The sequence below is a fragment of the Electrona antarctica genome, assembly GCF_951216825.1.
Source record: "Electrona antarctica genome assembly, chromosome: 24".
In the NCBI taxonomy this organism is placed as follows: domain Eukaryota; kingdom Metazoa; phylum Chordata; class Actinopteri; order Myctophiformes; family Myctophidae; genus Electrona; species Electrona antarctica.
The window spans coordinates 23,138,296-23,159,591 of NC_136803.1; the positions used below are offsets into that span (position 1 = coordinate 23,138,296).

At 44.3% G+C, this 21,296-nt stretch overlaps 2 protein-coding genes across 10 annotated transcripts in view; one reads left to right on the plus strand and one right to left on the minus strand.

Annotated features, from left to right (window-relative positions):
• zranb3 (zinc finger, RAN-binding domain containing 3) overlaps positions 1–6,280 on the minus strand; it is a 137,754-nt gene extending 131,474 nt beyond the window's left edge. For 6 of the 9 annotated variants that reach the window (XR_013789193.1, XR_013789194.1, XR_013789195.1 and 3 more), the window contains exon 1: positions 4,263–4,391. Coding sequence is in view for 3 of the 9 variants with exons in the window: in XM_079495718.1 (XP_079351844.1) it covers positions 4,263–4,357 (95 nt within the window). In the remaining 6 variants the exon portion in view is untranslated. Of the gene's footprint in view, positions 1–1,056; positions 1,219–4,262; positions 4,392–5,886; positions 5,949–6,144 lie in introns of those variants that run through there. The other 3 variants (XM_079495722.1, XM_079495720.1, XM_079495721.1) reach the window with 3 other exon arrangements.
• A 5,416-nt stretch (positions 6,281–11,696) lies between these two features.
• Positions 11,697–21,296, plus strand: part of LOC306917577 (R3H domain-containing protein 1-like) — a gene marked incomplete at its 5' end in the record, with an annotated part of 69,391 nt that continues 59,791 nt past the window's right edge. The window contains 2 exon segments of the mRNA XM_079495873.1: positions 11,697–11,745; positions 14,173–14,250. Of these exon segments, the coding sequence (XP_079351999.1) occupies positions 11,697–11,745; positions 14,173–14,250 (127 nt within the window).

A 21,296-nucleotide genomic window follows, 5' to 3' on the forward strand; every position in this document is an offset into this window, starting at 1 on the left:
TAATGAATAACGGTGTCACCTTGCATACTGAATTCAGTGAACTTAAATTAATTTTGACTCCATACCTGCTGTGATGCTATGAAGGTGTACCACCTGTGCCATATATTATATGCATTGCTTGTCATAATTCATATCCATATGGGCTTTAGTTAAACACACACTAGACTACAGGTACTGTATATGCTACCAGCCTATACCACAAATACGGTACCTGTTCTATTTAATTAGTTCGAAAAGAGGGAAGCACGCACAACTCCACTGTCACATTCTCTTGGAAAAAATTTTTACCGGGTGCACGGTCAGGAAACACTTTTAGAAGAAGGAGAATACCAGCACTCACGGAGTCCTTTTAAGGCACTTTATTGTTTCATTTTTAACAGGGAAAGGTAAGCTGCAAGCAGCAACACAACGAACGCGTTTCGGCCAAGGGCCTTCGTCGGCGTTGAACTATTTAATTAGTTCTCCATGGGCCCTTGACGTCCGTGTGAAATCACAGATAAATCTACTGTTACTGTATAAACGTTTTCCCCCTCTGGTTTTAGTCGGACTCTGATTTCTACCTTTTTGGGGTAATTATATTCACTATAGGTGCAATGCTGCATCTTATGGCACTTGACAGTCCACAATAACCAGTGGTGGGATTTGGAAAGCAAATAATGCAACATTTACTAATACAATTTTGAGATACTTTTACAGAGATTAAAATAGGGTGCATTTTGCATCCCAAAACGCAGTTTATAGTTAAGGGATGCAATAAAACCACGACCTCTGCATCCACGGGATGCACTACTGTACTGTTTATTATTCTAGTTCATTTTGCTAGCTTTAGTTATAATAATCATTTCTTCTCCTGTTTTCTACGTGAATATAACCACATTATAATAAATGGGATAAATAAATGGGAGTTAATTGCTGTAATTTGTAAAAAATGGCAAAATATGACTTCTAATGTCGTTTAAGTGGGACTCATAAAATGTCCCTGGGACTCATCTAAAAGACCATCCCTGCATCCTGGGACTCATTACATTGAAAACCTATTTACATCACTGCTTTTACTTCACTTCTATATTTTTGATACTCTTCTCGTCCACTACATCTCAGCAGAGGCGTATAGCGATGGGCAGAGGGGGCTGTTTGACGTCTCTGCTTAGCGACAGATGGACAGCGAATCACCTTCTCGACTTCCCCCAACAACTCCTCCAAATGTATTATCCATACTGTTGGAGTGCCACAAAACTGCATACACATTTCTTTTTAACAGTGCTGCATGGATATTAATGGACCGTTGCATAACAAAAGATGACTGGGCAAGTGGGCAGCAATTCACACTCTCAATAACACTTTCATCAGAATCAGACAGTAATAGCCTGCCCTGCACAAACGAAATGAGTCACCAGCTAGAAAAAATGTCCTCCTCGGACTGCCCTGGTGTCCGCCAGGGCAGGTAGCTTATTGTGGGGCAGCAATGTTTCACTGCGATTGAATATGATCAAAACGGGCCACTCCAACACACTTTGGAAGCCAGTCTAATCCAACCAGGGTGGAAAATTAAAGATTTGACAGAGCCGTCTTGATCGCATGACTGACTATAGAGATAATGTGTATCGTGTGCGTGATGTTTGGACAAAATCTGTACGGAGCAATATAAAAAAGGTGTTTTGCAAAAGCTGGCTTTATAACAGGCCGATGTGAAAAATGTGGGGCAGAGGTTCTGCTCTTCTCGCATCTAAGAGTGTGTGTTCACAGTTTAACCTCTGACCGGGCCAACGGTGCCATAGATTAGCTGTACACAGATGGACAAAAGATTGCCTCATGCCTTTGGCCTAGCAGAGACAAAAAAGACACAAGAACAAGTTTTTCTCTCAATCCATCTTATTATTTTATTAAACTACCAATGTCAAAGATATTGAATGTTGTGTGTTGCTCTTGGACTTTTAGTTAGTCTGTTATTGTTATTAATAAGACAGTTTTTGCCCTTTAGGTATTAGACTGTTATTGTTCTTAACCTCTTTGTACTGTAGCTGCTACTCTGATATTTCTTTCATTCAGACTGTCTGGAAATACTATTCATGACGCATCAAGAAGATGAACATTAATGACATTAATGCTTGAATTTGCTCACCATTAAGTTGACCGTCTTTTGCGCCAAACCCAGTAGTCACTTTTAGTGCGGGTGAGTCTTAACCATCAACGTATCATATGTATGTCGGATATTACTAACTCTACCTGCCCAACTACTGGAATAAGAAAGACACCCCGCCAGAAGCCCTGCCCAGTATGGGAGGGGTAGTTAAAGTAGCCACAATTAGCCACAAGTAAACACAATTCCTCCCACCACACGGGCGGGGATCGTAAGGCCAGTGCCAGTCAAATGCACGAAATACCAAAGTAGAAGAGATTGTCTGCAACCAGGAAGTGCTGCCCCCCCCCCCCCCCCCCCCCCAGGAACGGAATCCCACGTTCCTGGCATTAAATCGGTTAACTTCACTTGCACCTACGGGCGAGGCTTTCCCTCCCTATATTTCTGGCAGAAGCCCCTGAAGGGTGATTTCTCCATCTTGTCCCACGCAAAGGGGGACATCTGGTCACCCAGGTGTTGCCCCCCTTTGCGTGGGAGAGTCCCTCATTTCCAAGACATTTCAGGCATCCCACAAATTGAGACCATGCCCCACATTGTGACTGGCAGGTGTTAGTGTTCAAATGCCCCCTAATAGTTGGCCTTCTGTTGTAAAGCTCTCTCAGCGTCTCTTTTCCTGTAACTATGTGTTTTTAAGCCTGTTGAAATATCCCCTAGGCTACAGTACCAAGTCTCCCATATCACCCATGGTCAAAATTAGCATTTTTAAACAAAATGTGAGGACGCCAGAAGGGTTTAATAACAAAATGATAAGCAATATTAGGCTTATGGTCGAATATTATGACAGATCTTTTTTAATAGCAACTTAAGTAATAAGTTGCTATTAACCCCGTCCCACACAAGTGATACTTCTGTCCCTCGAATGAACAGTTTGGATTTGGTCACCCTGGTTGCTCCCCCACCCTTTCTACTATGTACATGCACCCTATAGTTAAACTACTTTGCAGATTTAGATTATTTAATACAAAGCATACATCAAGTGACATAAATTAAGATGTGGGTATATGCTACACAGCACAGCACAGCAGCACATACAGTAAGTCATTAAAATCATCTACACCTCTTAAGCTTCAACATTACATAAGTGATGAACACGCACCTTATTGTGCATTGCTTATTGTTTCAATATGATTGTGAAATGGGCTATTTTGTATAATGAGTACTAGTACTAGTTTATGTTCATGTTCATGTTCATAACAATAGACTTTTGTACCTTTACTCAAGTAACATTCTGAATGACAGCAGCACTCGTGTCATTGATTTATTGGAGATTCTGAACTTTCAATTGTATATATACATTTTGTTTTGATAGTATTGTTCTACTTTTTGCTTTGGCAATGTAAACGTACAGAATGTTTTCTTATGCCAATAAAGCCCATTGAATTGAATTGAATTGAATTGAATTGAATTGAATTGAATTGACCACATTGTATGAAGGAACTGATGTGCATCATGGTAACAAGTGGCAATGTCTAAAGCAGTGGTTCCCAAAGTGGGGTCCAGGGACCCCCAGGGCCCAGGGGTCCTTGAGGCAGTTACAGTGGGTCCCCAGCTAAATTATAGTTTGGAACCAAATGGACCCTTATGGGTTTGTAACTGCATGAGTGTAAAAATAAATTAACATTGATTTTACAATATAAATTGGGGTCTCAGAGAGAGAAATGTCATTAAATGGGGGTCCGTAGACTAATGCATGTCAAACTGGGGGTTCTCGAAATGAAAATGCTTGAGAATCAGGGCTGGTGCCGAAAGAATCTTCTGCCAAAAGTGTTTTAAAGTGTGAGAATGCGATGCTAGGCTAACACGTCAAAAGTCCAGGTGCATTTAATTTCCTATCAGTGCATTGGAGAGCTTAAAAACGGCTGACTGCAGGTGACCGCGCGACCTGCATCATAAACATTCTAATAACAACGTTATTAGAATGTTTCAGCTGCAACAAAGTTGTGTTTTGCATCAGACTAGTGGGAGCTAACCGTTAAAAAACTGCGTCCACATGGACACACTTCCCACATGAGCGTCCAACTTGTAAAACAAAACCATAGGCATTCGTTTAGCTGTCTCTAGATTCCGATAATAAGACTCATGTTGTTGTTATAAGTGAGTGAACTATGAATGGAAGTCTTACTGTATTTCTGCAGTGATCTGCACCACAACAACAAAGCCCATGCGGCGGCGAGCGGACAGCAGGCTGTGTGTGTCACTGTGACGTGATGTCAACATGGAACGGGACGTAACTTGCGTGACGTGAGGCGTCAAGCCCGGATCCTGCGGCAGGTGCCACACAGAAAGTGGTGACTTACAGAACTCAGCCACTCCAATTTCCCACCGAGAAAGCGTTTGTTCCGTCACCATAAATTATGTTATCGCAGTGGGTTTTCAACCCTTTCATATCAAGGGCCATATTTATTCTGCATTTGAGGAGTTTGAGCCTCACCATTTGATGACATTTAGCCTCTCAAACCCAAAGCTAAAGAATATGTCCACATTTCCATGCTGTATTGATGTTGGTACTTAATTGGTACCCGGAGAGATATCAGGAAAACGGTGTCCGTTGTGATCTTGTAAATGTAATTAACTTATTGCAGATGTTTAACAATAATGCAACTCTTGAGAGTGTCGAATGAGTTTCATTTTACACTCTCACAAGTAAAATATCTTTAAAGGGGAAAACCACCCATTTTCAACATTTTACTATGTCATTAATATACCTTAGAGCTGTTGTGTGGAAATAATAAAAAAAGTCCCCCCATTCTGTGTTTCCTAGAACTGTAATTCTGAAAAAAATCATTAACATGGTAAAACACATCTTGATGATGTCCTCTAGTTCTAGGAAACACAGAATGGGGGAACTTTTTTATTAACAGCTCTCTAAGGTATATTAATGACAGTAAAATGTTGAAAATTAGTGGAATGCCCCTTTAAGGGTCCATTTTGGTTACTCCAAATGGAGCCATTTGGTCAGTGGCGTGCACAGATAGACACTAGGTGGTGCTAGAGCACCTGCCCTTTGCCCTCTGGACAGCAATGAGCCCTTTTGGTGACATTGATCAATTCTTGATAAAAACCTTCTAATATATTATTTATGCTGCACAAGGTGCCCTTTTTTCACTTGAGCAGCTGCCCCTCTAAATGTCTGTGGAAAAGGGGCGACCGTACCTGTTACCCATTTGGTCCCCATGCAGCTAAATTACTATTGATCATTTAGCTGGGGACCACCTGGAACCCCCTCAAGGACCAGGACTGGTTGAGAACCACAGTGTTATCGTATGTTAATCTTGACTTGGAAAGTTAACTGTCAGTTATGTATTTTTGATCGATTATAAAAAATAAATAAAAAAACTCTGAGACTCTGAGTCTCTGTCCAACTATGTTTTATACTGTAGGCTGATATTATATATTCAAGGATATATGTTATTCATTATTATTTGTAGTTTATTATTAAATGATGAGGATGTTTTTTGAGGATGAGGATGTTTTTTTTATTTCATTAGATGCCATTATGTTTTTCTTATTTAATTGTCATCATTATGCTGAAGTTCAATGGTGCTGATTCTTTCATTTACATTTGGGTTTTTAATTTAGGCTTATAGATTGATATTGTATGCTGAAGTTTAATGTCATACTAAAGGGCAAAACAAGTGCCTTTTATTTTGAGCCTATTAAAACTGTATTGTGTTACTGTGGTACGTACCCTTTCTTTCTCAAAAGTGTGATAAAAAAAATAGTGTGACTCACCCAATATGTCTCACCTTCTCACCTTTCCGCAGCTTTGAGTGGGGCGCGAATCCGCTCAGTTGCAAAACAGCGACCTCTGGGGATGACAGAAATAGTTAGGTCACCAATGTCGGTGGCACATCGGCCTTGGCAAACGGCAGAGAGAGAGAAACCTTCGCAAGCCCTGACAACAAGAAGAGACGGTTTATCAATTGCAAAGGAAAACGGTAAGTGTTTCGTTCTGTGCATGGGTGTGATCATCTGTGTTGGGATTCTTCTCGCTAGCTGTTTACCTGCAGATTGCGCACACTGCACATTGCAGTCTGGGCTCACATCACTCATATTATGATTATGTGTGTTAAACATGCGTGATGTTGGCTGACTGCCACTGCGGGTCCAGAACAGGACCCCGGCCGTATGGATCGTGTGTATGTTTTCTCTGCCTTATTAAACTGCAGACAACCGCGGTTATGTCGATACCACGCACCCCGATACGCCCCAACGTGTCCAATGGTTGACGCACCCGGGTTGTGTTACGCCATAAAAATGACCCACCCACCCAAAACAAATCAACTTAAAAACCATAAAACTCCCCTCGTCCTGTCATGGCATATGATATGAAACATAATAACGATGTTGTACTGTTGTTGCCTACCGTACTTGCCTCATGGTGCTGTGGTAATTATAGGTGAATGATGGAATATGACATTTTGAGGTTGCCAGTGCTGTCATTGGCAGCTGTGACCTCGAAGGACTACATCTGTAAATGGACCCACCCCCCTCCCCCCCAGTTGCAGTTTACATGTAGTTTGGGGAAATTGAACTGCTGAACAACACATCAACATATATACCACCATAAATTACTTTAGTAAAATATCTAATTGTCGATTATCTGTGTGTCGAGGAAGGAAAACTGCAGCTGGACAGATGTAGGATCTGCAGATGCAAATCTGACAGGATTATGCTTCAGGTGTCGTGTAGCACTAAATTGCATCTACCTCCCAATATGGTATATGTAATGAGAGTCGGTGTAGCCCAGTGAAAAGATGTCTGATATTGTGGAAAGAACACAGAGCCCAGCTGTTGTACCACCACCACCCATTGAGACAGTTGGTACTTGGTAGACAGGCCCGCAGTATGAAGTAAGCCAAAACATGTAGACCTATGCTTTTGTTTCAAAAGCTATGGTACTAATTGCACTGCAATGTAGCCCACAATTCCCAGTGTATTTTCACTATTTTACCAACCTATGTAATTCTTAGACTAAAGGACCGTAGTCGTTTTGAGGATGCTTTAATCCCAATAATATGGTTTGTTGCTGGTAATGGGCTGATCGAGGGCCACACATTTACTTGTTAAAAAACCTTTAAGTCTGGCCATGAATAATGGCTGTACTTATTAGTTAATCTGTGGTTGTCAGACAATCTCAGACAATCTCTGCTTGCCTATTAATCTGAAGACATAGGGCTATCTATATCTTGCCACCCCTTAACCCTTTTCCCTAAACAAATTTGCCATTTTTTACTATTTAAAAAAACCTTTTAAAATAGTTCAAATAGCGGATCTACAAGCTCACAATGTCTCGATGTAGATCGGCTAGTTGAACTATTTTAAAATGTTTTTCAAAATAGTAAAAAATGGCAAATGCGTTTAGGGATAAGGGTGGCGCACGATGGAGCCCATACTGTATATACAGTAAATGCAAGGTAGTTGCTAGAATAACAGCATCGAGGATGACCAGTGACCACCAACAACAGACATACATACGCCCAATGCTTTGAAAACCAATCATGTCATATCCCCAAACCCGAACGGTTTTATGTTTTTTGTTAGTATTTTTTTCTACTTTCTAGTTCAATGGTTCTCAAACATTTTCATGTCCACTCAAGGACATGCAAATGTATGTGTATTTGGCTGCAGACCCTCATTGGAAAATATGTTGTGCCAGGGACCAGGGATTTGCGCAGAGTTGTGAGAGCTTGTAGCTCTGTTATTTGAGAATAGCTGAACAATAAAATGGGGCATACTGTTTATTTAAAGTGTTCCTCATTTAGCTAAGGGGCTCCCGGGACCCCACTTTGAGAACCACTGCTGACTGCTCTATAGTTTGTTACTTTCCACCCAGTTTCAGCAAGGAAAGCTGGGAGATCGTCGGTCTCTAGTTGAGCGAAGCGTTTAGAAACTGACTTGTTGTTGTGAGTCTATATGTCAGGGAGCAAGGTCCAACGTTTGTGATGGTTCATGGCTGGAGGACAATGTAATTGCTGGTTTAAGCCCCCCGGGGCTGCTTGCCCAGAAATGCTGGCAGATGTGGCAGGCTGGCCAAGTGATTAGAGTGATTCTCCCATAGGGCTGAATTCAATCTGTGTTGTGCAGCAAGTGTCATTGAGCAAGGCATTTACCTGCCAACTCAAGTCGCACATGATAAAAGTGTAATCAAATTGTCTACGAAAAATTATTGGCTGACAGCACTAGAAATGTCTGTGGCCGGATGGTAACCGCAAGGTTGCCAGTTCGAACCCGGCCCCAGAGTTGAACCCCTAATTGCTCCCGATGTGCAGGTTGGTACCTTTGCATGGTTTCCTCTGTCATCGGTGTGTGAATGGGTGAATGTACATAAATGCACAATCTATGTAAAGTGCCTTGGATAAAGGCGCTATATAAATGCACCATTTACATCATTACATTATCATTTCTGGAGTAGCAGCCTCCTGTGCCTCCCCCTGCCTACACTGTGTCCCTATCAGTGTTTCTGCTGTCTCAAATTAGAACTGGAGACCAAAAGCCCTGCAGCCCCGTGCAGTGTCGTGCTGCTTCTTATACTGGATGGCTTTGGGCTAGTGCTAGCTAAGGAAACATTAGAGGAAGATTAGATATCTTGTGCAAAGTTGATATTTTGGACAAGGCTGGCACTAGAGAAAAGGTTGTGGTCAAGTCGGTCCAGTCGATTTGATCAAATGTATGCAAAAGTTATCTCATGATGACACTTAACATTACAGAACGGGTCAAGACCAAACTCTTGGTCTTGATAGGATATACGTTTTGAACAGAACCTGGCTGTACTGTGTGTATGTGGGGCATTCATCTGCCTTGACCGGTTGGGTTGAGGGAGAGAGATGAAGGGAGCGAGAGAGCCACTCACAGAGATGTACTGCAAAAAAAATAATAACTGTATTAATTGCAGTCCGCAGCCATAGTCCATGTAAACCCTTGATCCACAGCCCGGACCCGGAGGTCTGTAATCACGATCAATGTGATTTAAGCATATTTATACTAAGCGGAGGGAAATAAACTAACAAGGATTCCACTGTGATATGAGAAAGCACGAAGCTCTGTGGAAGAAGTCAACTTAGTAATCATGGGACATGCATGCATATACTGTGTAGACCACCGAAGTCTGACGTCAATATCGGTAGAGGGCGCTAAATCCACCGGTTCATGTACTTTTTATTTGCATTGTAATCCCCATAGGGGGATTTTAGATCGCCTCATAATAAGAACTGTGATTGAAGAATAAGCAAATCATCCCGGCCGTTTCACTCGTATCATAATATGGATATGAAGAATCAACTGACGCTAATGATAGTGCTCCCGAATTAGCGACATTTTCGCTATAAACAGACTATGAAATATGAGTGGTCGTAAACGATACAGAACCACCACCCCGACAATATCGCAGAGACAGTTTGTTTATTTTTGGACCCAAATTCTTATATTAGACGATTTTAAGATGACCCCATGTTATTCTCCATAGAGAAAAACGTCCATCCCTCCATGAATCAGGGGTTGAGCGAGTGACGTCAGGACCTCAGGGGAGAGAGAGAGAGAGAGAGGCTTGGTGACTTGTCCCTCAGTGGTCTAAAGCTTATAACCCAGCATAACTAAGGCAAGCCTGAGCCAGCACTAACTATAAGCCTGATCAAAAAGAAGAAAAAAAACATGTTTTAATGTAAACTTACTGTACGTAGGAGATGGTTCCCAGGAGACGAGCTTGATTATCGAATTCTTTGCCTCCCACTTTACTTATGGAGATTCTCTGAACCACACAGGAGTGCAGAGTTATAGTAGGGTAATAGAGAACAATGAGCTCTTTAATATATTATGTGCCTAATAACCATTAATCCATTTTGGGCGGGAACCCCTTTTGGTGTTTTAAAGCTTTATGTTGTACTTTAGCTATTGAAAAATAGCAGATCTACAAACGCTATGAACTTGTAGGTCTGCTATTTTTGAAAAATCGTCATGTGCCTCAAATCTTTGAATATATATTATTACAGAGTGAACATGTTAACTCAAATCTTTGCTTCTGGGGAGGTCCCTGGAACAACATATTTTCAGATGGGGGGGGGCGGAGGCATGTTACATATAATTGTTGGGGTTATTGAGCACCAGTGATACAGAAACATAAAGGTTTTTCAGAAAACTGTCAGGATTTTGAAGACATTTTTAAAATTTCGACATCAGGCCAAAATGGGTTAAGGGCTTTTTGTGGTGTCACTCAAATAGTAAAATCAGTACGGTAAATCCTCTAGCGCATGAAGGTGCACAGCACATTCCATGGCAATCTAGCTATAGTCGTTTTGAGATATTTTGATTAGAATTATGAGTGAGTGGAGATTTTGGCCTCATGGTGGGGCTGGAGGAAAGGCCAGTATAGTTCACCAAAATCAGTAAAGTATGAATGTGATTACTACACTAGTCCAGCAATCCCCAAGCTGTAGGCTGTGAGGATATTGCAAGTGGGCCCCCAAATTATTAGCAAAAAGATCTTAAGGATAATAATAATGATATTAAAAAGTCATGTTAAATAATTTGTTTCTATTGTAAATTGGAACATAAAGTAAAGTATACAGTTCCATTGATCCAAGAATGGATCAATGGACACACAATTGATTGATCGATCATTCAAATAAACATGCTCTGAAAATAAACCACCACTCAACGCGGCAGCCGAAGTAGTGGGATGGGTGGGCCCGCAAACTCTCGCGATTTTTCAAGTGGGCCCTGATCCAGGAAAGGTTGGGAACCGCTGGTTTTAGTCATCAAAGAAATATGAACAGTCCCAAAAATAGACATCCTTTCTGACACTTTACTGCATCGCCCTACATGGCACACACTAGTACCCATCTGGCACTCCCTCGGAGGTTAACCCATATTAGGCGGGAACCCCTTTTGGTGTTAGCATTATGTTATGCTTTAGCTATTGAAAAATAGCAGATCTACAAGCTCATAGCGCGCCACCGAGTGGTGCGCTATGAGCTTGTAGGTCTGCTATCTTTGAAAAATCGGAGAACGACTGACATAGAAACATAGCTTTTTCAGAAAACTGTCAGGATGTAGAAGAGATTTTTAGAATCTGATCTCAGGTCAGAATGGGTTAAAGCAACAAATGTGTATAATTGTGTTCCACTGCTGTCTTGACCTGCTATATGCCGCTCCAGAGGCTGGTAGGACAAAGACATGATCAAATACCGACGGCTGAGGATGCTGTGTAATAGCTTTCCCTAAAGATATAGCCCCTGCACTTCAATAATTCATCACCCGGCTGGGAAGGAAAATATCCCGCACCCCATAATATTTGGCGTGGCCTGCTTAAATAATTCAAACCCCCGACGTGCTTACATTGTTTGTCAGATTGCTGACCTTTCAGCGGGATTAAGGAGGCGCAATAATAAATGACTTCCGAGACCTGCCCGCGACGAATGGCACTTATTGTCAGGTGAGGGATTGGATCGGACCGCTTGTCGCAACAAACGCCGCTGTTGGTTGCTAAGTGACAGTCGGGAACTTTCCCGTCGACTGTGTCTATTGTTAGGCGCTCTTGTGAGTGCAAGACGGTGGCATTATGGCACTGAGGCTGCCTGGTCCAGTCGCCTGGCTGCGGCTGCAAACAGGTACAGTATAATACCCTTAATGTTACATAAGCTGCTAGTGAACTCTGGAAAGTGTGTTTGTGTTCTCTCTCTCTCTCTGTGTGTGCGTGTTGCGGCTGTGCGCGTGTGCGTGCGTGTGCCAAATTCAGGGCTTACAGAGATACAGATATTGGGTGGGTCGACTCGAAAAACAACTGTATTTTCGAAAACAACTGTATTTTCGAGGCGAAAGGCTGGATTCACCTTCAGCCGTGGATTGAAAAAGCTGTACGAAGCTGAGCTGAGCTTCATGAATGGCTACGGTTAGATGTGTTAAAAAAAAAAGTTATTCAGTTCCGATTTAAATAAGATCTCAGCGTTTTTGGCTGCGTGTTGTTTTCAGGTGGTGAATTTTGTGTGAATCTTTGGGGGGTTTAGCTGCAGTCTTTCTTGCCTTGTTGCCTGTGGAACGGCGTTCAGTGGTGTACAGTAACTAAGTACAGTATAATTAAGTACTGTACTTGAGTACAATTATGAGGTATTTGTACTTTACGTTAGTATTTTCAATCTCCAATGCTTTTACTTTTACTGCACTAGTATACATCTCAGAGACACATTTTGTAATTTTTACTCCACTACATTTATTTGAAAATTACCCACATCATTTTGGTCATTTGAAAATAGCCGATCTACAAGCTCACAATGCGTCGCATCGCGGCTATTTCCAAAAGATTTTTTATACATTTGAAAACATGAAATGGGACATTCTGCATGACGAGTCCTTTCTGCTTTTGGTACTTTTAAGTACATTTGTTATGCCATTCCTTTTGTATTTTCACCCGAGTAGATTTAGAATTCCGGACTTTTACTTGAGTATTTCCACAACATCGCAGTATCGATTTGAGTACTTTTCCCACCACTGTGCGAGCGGCGTTCCAACTGCAGCGGCGCGAGGTGGCTCGGCGAACAGCTCGGCCTCTCAGCGCTCCTCCATCGCATCCCGTTGTCTCTCCACCTGCTTCCTGAGCCACCTATAGCTGGCAACTGAACAGACACTCTACCTCTCTCTCTCTCTCTCTCTCTCTCTCTCTCTCTCTCTCTCTCTCTCTTCTATACCTCTCCATTTTTCACACCTTTTCAATCCCCATGCACCTCGCTTGAAGTCCCCCTTTTTTATTTATTTTAAAGATTCGTTTTTTTTGCTTGTATTGATAGTTACAGTGAAGACGGGAAAGAGGGACAGAGAGAAGGGGAGAGACATGCAGCTAAGGTCGCCATGAACGCGACTCGCACACGCAACGTGCTGTCAGGCCAGAGCCTATATGTGTCATGCGCCTGGACCACTAGGCCAGCGAGCCCCTTTCTTGCTTCATTTTCATATCACCTCACTCCCATTCTCCTCTCCTCTCGTCTCCGGGCTCTTCTCCTTGCTTGTGTTGTTTGTACCCATCTCTCTCTCTCTCTCTCTCTCTCTCTCTTTTTTTTTTAGTTTTTTACCTCATCCTCACTTCTGCTCGCTTGGCCCTGACATCCCATGTCCCTGGCTGCCCTCTCCCCTCAGACCCCCCCCCCCTTCCCCTCCCTCCTTTTCCCTCTTGACGTCTGCCCCACCCCTCCTCCCAACCCTCGGCCCCGCAGCCGTAGAGCACGCTATAGACCGAAGACCGAAGATTCCGATCTTTCCGCCGGCTTGCTCCGTTCAGCTCTTATGCACTACGACGGCACGTGCTACGCACGCAGCGGCTGTCTGTCTGTCTGTCCCTCCCTGGCCCCCGGCCGGCTTGGCCACTGACCACACGCGCGCGCACAAGTGGGAGGAGGCGGCCGTTCGTTGATTCGGCACCGTCTCCGAGACTGCATGGGACCGGTTCGATGGGGTCGTGGCAGGTAGGCTGGGCTCTCTCACAACCCCCAAACTCTCTTGTACATACTAGGCACACACACGCACATTCTCTCTCTCTCTCTCTCGGTTTCTCTGTCCTCTCTCTCTCACGCACGCACACAAACACAGTCACTCATACACACATACTCTACACATGTACTCACAACTCTCTCTCCCTCTCTCTCTCTCTCTCTCTCTCCTCTGTCTTTGTTTCTCACTCTCTCACTCATTCTCCTTCCCTCCTGCTGACACACGCGCACGCACACACACACACACACACACCCACACACACACACACACACACACACACACACACACCCCTTCTTCTCCCTCCCGCCCTCCCTCTCTCACCGGCACACAGACGCCTCTCCTCTCCTCTCCTGTCCTCTCCTCTCTCTCCTTCTCTCTCGCATTCTAAAACACTCGAGGCGAGTGAGAGAGACCGACCGCACAGGAGGCAGCCGGGCAGGCAGGCAGGCAGGCAGGCAGGCAGACGAGGCGGAGCTCGGAGGCAGCTCCAGCCTCCCCCCCACCACCACCACCACCACCCCCTCTCCCCGACCCCCTCCGCCCCCCTCCCACCCCAGCCCACACGGTGCCTCCAGTTAGGATGGAAACTAAGAGGTCCACCGACAGAGGAGATGGCGGGGACCGCGACGAGGCAGGTGGGTCCCTCCTCCTCCTGCATCCAGAGACCCCGGTTCCCTGTCGGTTCTCACATAGAGCGGCGAGTCGGGGGGACTGGTGGTCAGCGACGCTGATGCTTAAGATGCGGTGCCGTTCCTCCTGGGCTCGGAAAAGGGTCGGTCCGTCGGACTCTGCTTCTTCTTCGCACACAGACAGGTTCGGTTCTTCTCGCGGTTGTGTGGCGCGTTTAATCGTGGTTAAAAAAGGTTCGGAGTCGGACTTTGTTTGTGTGGGTGGTGCGCCTGGCGGTCTTGTTCTTCTTTTCAACATGCTTTGTGAGTGGGCTTGGCTTGTGTGTGTGTGTGTGTGTGTGTGTGTGTGTGTGTGTGTGTGTGTGTGTGTGTGGGTTCTTGTGAGCTTTACAGGGATGTTTTATTGACTCATCGATCCCGGATGCATGTTCCATTTCATCGCTGAATGCTTTGTTTCTTTAAAGACCTCATCAGCACCACAGAAAGACCTGCTGACTAAGACAGTCAGTGGGGGCTTTTTTTCCTTCCTTCCTATGTTTCCCGTAAGCCATCATTCATCAGAGAGAGAGATGGAGGGAGCACAGTTTACAGTTACACGGAGCAAGAATATGATCCGGTGTCTTAAAAGCCAACGAGACGTCTCACTCAGCGTTATGTGGCGGGACTCGGGAGGCAGTGTTTTCTGTGTGTCTCTGTGTGTGGCAGGCTGCCGAGGTCGAGGCAAATCAGTGCTCCTGATTCACCCCCCCACATGCTTCGCCGGTGCAAAGTCTCACCGCTGGCTCTGCTCTGCATCGCCGGGCTAATTAAGCTAGCCACGTAAGCCATTAAGAGGCTTCTCTCTCGCTCTCTCCATTGTTCTGCAGACTGAGCTCATCCTCCCCGTCTCCCAATTTGTTCCGCAGGTGTTTTTTCCGGCAAATGGACTTTTAATGACTCTGGCCCGGCTGTACGAGGTATTGTTCTCCTCTCGTGAGACTTCACACAGATTAGACTTTCTGGGCTAGACTTTGTTTGCCAGTTTTTGTTTCTTAAATGGTTTGGTTTTTTTTTTGCTTTTGTCGTCCTAATTGCCCTAGATTGATATATATTCCCTGGAAGAATCTCCACTGGGATGGATAACAGATTAGTCCTTGCAATGCTCCTCCGCTGCGTGATATAACAGATGACTGCACACGACTGCACACACCTCTCTCGTATACCGTACCGCACCCTGTTCCTTTGACCCTCAACAGCGACGAGCGCAATTAGAGGCTCATTTGTGACCGTTTATGTTTAGCATTGTTCTGTTAATTGAACGTCGGCCGTTAAGAACGGCTTCTCGCGCACACTCTTGCATCAGTCCTGAGAAGGAGTAAAAACGGGATGAAATTAATATAATTTTTGTGTGTGTGTGTGTGTGTGTGTGTGTGTGTGTGCGTGTGTGTGTGTGTGTGTGTGTGTGTGTGTGCGCGTGTGCGTCTGTGCGTGCTTTTTCTTTCTTTCATCCAATTTTAGACTTCCCATGTCAATGATTCAACTCGCTTTACAATTAACCAGCCAGGCAGGCTTATTATTGAATCTAATTCTATTTCATCAGAGGATGTAAATGAGAGGCTGTAACTTAATTATTGTTTGTCGCTCGTTTCTTTTTTTAATGAGCTATGCAGAGGGCACTTAAGGCTATCTCTGTCACCTACATTCCCAAATCTGTGCTTTATTGGCTCTGAATTTAGCTAGGATTATATCATTATTGATGCTATTTCTTTTGTCGTGGTGGAACTTTCTTTCTGCGGTGGGAATTAACACTTTTTTTGCAAAATCTTTTGGGAATAAAAGCTAATTTATTTTGCTGGTCCCTTGCATTGAGGGAGAGCACATCTCATTAAGCTATAGCCTACAGATATCTCTCTAGTCTCTACAGTGTTCTTTGTTTTATTTGTCTAACAGTGCTCAGCTTAGCAGTGCTGAGTGTGTGTATATGTGTAATTTTCCACATCTCCTCCGACAATAAACCCAGCTTTTTAATCCCCACAATACAGCGATGCTCCTGTACAGTATGTTGCGGTTGTCAGCATAGCGCAGCAGATCCAGATCGCAATAAAGTATCCCCTGATTGGTTTTAATGTACAACCCTGGGACCTGTATCCAGGGCGGGGGAAATATAAGCATAATCATTTGGTTTCAATGCCCACCTGTAATTAATCTTGTGATATACCGTCTTGTTTCATATACACAATTCTGTGAAAGATAGCTTTTTATTCCCTGCATTGCATGCATCATAATCTTCGTCTCCCATTCTTAACAGAAGTATAAGATGAGAGCCTGAGGCTGAGGGGGTGCAGCATAGAACAGAGAGGTGGTGTGTACTCTGCTTTCTCCATCTCTAAACAGCACAGGTTGTGGAACGCGCAACAGAGAGGAGAGAGAAAATAGCGCGGGCTTCGCGCTCCGTCGTACTAAAATAGCAGATCTACAAGCTCGCGACGTGTCGCGAACGCGACACGTCGCGAGCTTGTAGATCGGCTATTTTAGGCGCACGACACACCGCCGTACGACGAAGTGTATATATATAAAAAGAAAACGGGCATTAGAAAGGTCAGTCTTTGGAAATGGAGGCGTGAGGAGGTGCGTGGGCAGGCAGCACTCACTGTGTCCTCTTGAGGTGTGTGTGTGTGTGTGCGTGAACGCGCGGCGGGGGAGAGAGAGTGCACTCGAGTGTGCTCGCTCGCGCTCATTCCCGCATGTGTATAAGGGCGTCACCAGTGGGTTCTTCTGCCACTGCGTTCCACGCCACAGCACTCAGCGGTCATTTCCTATTGGCTCGCGCCGGTGTAACATAATTGCCTGTGAGAGCCGCCGGTCCGTTAAGAGTCTCCGCCACATGATTAGCTTCCCTTCAGTCGACAGCCAGCCTTTCTGACCCTCACTGTGGGCTTTTGAGAATTAATGTCGCAGCATCAGAGAGTAACTGTGTGCAGAGAATGCACCGTCCCACAAAGAACACCGTGTGGGTGTGCTTGTGCGTGTTGTGTGCGAGCGTGAGCGTGCGTGTGCATCAGTAAGCAGGAACTGGGGATGCCAATGAAGGACCGGGAAGTCTGGCATGGCATTGTGAAATCCATGATCACGACCGCGGTCGAAAAATGATTGCGTGTACGTGCGTGTGCGTACATGCATATGGTTTATTTGTTGTACGTGCCTGTCTGTGTGTGTGTGTGTGTGCGTGCACATTCAGTGTCTCTGTGTGTGTGCGTTGTGTGCGTGCACATTCAGTGGACTCGTATGGTTTAAGGGCCGAGCTACATCAGGCGCGTTTGCGACATGCACACGCGAGCCCCGCATACGCGCACTTCAAATCAGACTGTATCTGTAAGTGCGTGTGCAACGTATTCTGCGTATGCGCATGAACTCCCGCTGAAAAGCCTGGTGTAGCTCGGCAGTTTATGTGTTGTGCGTGCCTGTCTGCGTGAACCTGTGTGCACCACGTGCACACCTTATGATACAACTGTGTGTTTTGCCGCTATAAGCTGTGGGGAACAGTGACAAAAGGTGCGCAGTCAAAACCGGAAGAGTTTATTCAATTCTGAGAGTGGAAAAAAGGGGACCCTTTCGGGTCCATTAACTCTCTGCGTTGAATGAACATTCCAGATAGTTACGGCGTGAAGTGGGGCGGTGTAGCGTTGTGAACAACGCCTGAGGGAGACTCTTTAAGGTGGCTGCGCTCCGCGACATCGCTGTAATACCAAATGAACCACTCCTGTCAGCCATATAGCACAACATCACCCAAGGACAGATTGCCACAGACAACTGTGTGCCGCTCCGAGAGTTCACTCGCGTGTCCCGCTGGAAGTGGCGCTGTCTGTTTGATATCATCATATGCTCCCCTGCACAAATTAAGTAGCTCCGATCATGATCTCATTGCTCTGTGCGCGTGTGTGTGTGTGTGTGTGTGTGTGTGTGTGTGTGTGTGTGTGTGTGTGTGTGTGTGTGTGTGTGTGTGTGTGTGTGTGTGTGTGTGTGTGTGTGTGTGTGTGTGTGTGTGTGTGTGTGTGTGTGTGTGTGTGTGTGTGTGTGTGTGTGTGTGCGTGAGTGCTTCGAGAATCATAGCAGTGTCATAATGTTATAGTGACATGGGTCAGGTTTGGGCACACCACTGTGTGTGTGTGCGCGTATGTGTGTGTGTGTGCGTGCGCGTGTGTGTGTGTGTGTGCGCACACGCGCGGTAGCTGCAGGACTGGCACTGAATCACTAGTATTGAGTGATGGCCATAATGCACCATGTTTCTGTTCTTCCATTTTCTCAGCGTGCCTCCATTTCTGTTTTTTCCCGTGTCTGTCTGTGTGTCGACTACTACCTGACAAATGTTGTTGACTGAATGACACATGGCAGGTCATATACTATTATACTAACCCCATTGATTCCCTGAGGGGAAGCGGAGAGATGCCATTTTAGCAGGAATTAACCCATTTTGGGCGGGAACCCCTTTTTGGTGTTTTAAACATTATGTTATAAATTAGCTATTGAAAAATAGCAGATCTACAAGCTCATAGCGCGCCACCGAGTGGCGCGCTATGAACTTGTAGGTCTGCTATTTTTGAAAAATCGTTAAAATGTGCCTCAAATCTTTCCGAAAATTGTCATGATTTAGAAAACTTTTTTTTTAAAATTTCGACGTCAGGTCAAAATGGGTTAATCCATTGAGACCTGGAACGCATCCATGTCATGTTAGCGTTTAACCACATTAACCATTAACCCATTTAGGGGCGGGAACCCCTTTTGGTGTTTTAAACATTATGTTATAATTTAGCTATTGAAAAATAGCAGATCTACAAGCTCATAGCGCGCCACCGAGTGGCGCGCTATGAGCTTGTAGGTCTGCTATTTTTGAAAAATCGTTAAAATGTGCCTCAAATCTTTCAGAAAATTGTCATGATTTAGAAAACTTTTTTTTTTAAATTTCGACGTCAGGCCTGAATGGGTTAAATTAGACAGTTTGGGATGCAGTATAACTACTTCATGTTATAATCCATAATGGTCTCATCGTGCTGCTTTTGGATGGGACATCAGTTCCACCCCATGCCTCCTCAAAATGTCCTAATCGAGACAATTCCACAGCATACATTTAGGATTAGGGGTGCGCGATTATGAAATTATGACCGATATCCAATCTTCGATTATTTGCAGGGTCATATCTGCCGATACCGATTCGGACCGATTCCGATATTATACAGAGGAAACACAATGGAAACAACCCTAAGCCCTAAGGGGCTTGGCCCACAGCCTGTTAACACATTATGTGCCCTTTTAATCTTTCAAAATGGCGACCCAGGGTGCCCACTTTTTAGACCCACTTTTTGACTTTTTTTTTCTTTTTTACCAAGACGTCCACAGACGTCCTGGGCACTACATACGGTAATTCATAGGACGTCTATGGACGTCTTGGGCACAAAATGTGTTAATAGAGTATTCAATCAATCAATAAATAGCCTACACTCTTTTTCCAAGTGTCTGTTTTCACAACTGAATGACTGAATGAGATGAGTACACAAATTAAAGGTAGAAAAATGTAAAGTTTATTTTTACTTATGATTTTACATCATGATTTAACTTTTGTTCTCGACTAGAGGTACTTGACCGGATTATTTTGAGACCGGTCCGATACCGATATGGCATTTTTATGGCCGATATGGACCATTCCGATTATGCTACCGATTTTATCGTGCAAGACGTGCATCCCTACTTACGATACATCCAGGTTTTACTTTGTATGTCTTAACTCGCCAAAATCAGCCATAACGCAGTGTAAATGGGGAAGCAACAGAGAGATCGACATTCGGCGAATAATCTTCCGTCGCTCCGACGAAGAGGAAGGAGGACTACCATTTTGGATACGATTTGGATACAACTCCATTTGTATCACACACACCACAACATCATCTGTCAACCTGAGTGTTGCACTCCCGGGCTGGCAGCAGTTTGAGGTGTTATAAAAAAAAAAGGGCTGATTTATCCCATTCAGGACGGGAACCCCTTTGGGTGTTTTAAGCATTATGTTATACTTTTTTAGCTATTGAAAAATAGCAGATCTACAAGCTCATAGAGCTTGCTCATAGGGCTATTTTTGAAGAATATGGCGCAAATCCTTCAATATATATTCTTTCAGAGCGAACGTTTTTTAACTCAAATCTTTGCTTCTGGCGGGGGTCCCTTGGACAACATATTTTCAGATTGGGGTCTGTGGCCAATTGCGTATAATGTTGGGGGTCCTTGACATGAATATCTTTGAGAAACATGGGTTTTTTCAGAAAACTTGTCAGGATTTAGAACGAAGACATTTTGTAGAATCGTCGTCCTCAGGTTTAAATGGGTTATAGAGCAAAGCGGGGCGTCCCAGCTGACCTTTCTGGCGTGACACGTGGCTTCATCCTCCGCCCTGTGGGAGACGGGGGACAGGCCTGGCACCCACTGGGTGTCACACACTGAGAGGGAGAGATTAGATGAAATGACAGAGATATGGGGCACACAATAAGACGTGCGGCGGGGGTAATGCCAGTGGTTATCTATCATTTATGATTTCTTATGGGGGGGGGTGGGGGGGGGGGTGCATGCGTGCTCAGCAAATAAAGGTTAACCCATGCAGGCCTGACGTCGAAATTTAAAAAAAAAAAGTTTTCTAAATCATGACAATTTTCTGAAAGATTTGAGGCACATTTTAACGATTTTTCAAAAATAGCAGACCGAGTGGCGCGCTATGAGCTTGTAGATCTGCTATTTTTCAATAGCTAAATTATAACATAATGTATGTAACGACCACCAAAAGGGGTTCCCGCTCAAAATGGGTTAAAACAAAGTTCTGCTATCGCCCGGGGAAGCATAGCCTAATTATTTAGAAGAAGGAAGAAAAAAAAAACAGTCCTTATTGACTATCGCTGTTTTAAAATTGCCAGTGGCTGCATTTTTTTTCTGCACATGTCGATAAAATAACTAATCCTGCAGTGTCCAGAATCCCAGGCTTGCAAATTGAGATGAAAAAAACAAACTTCTAATTATATTTAAAATGAGTAACTGCT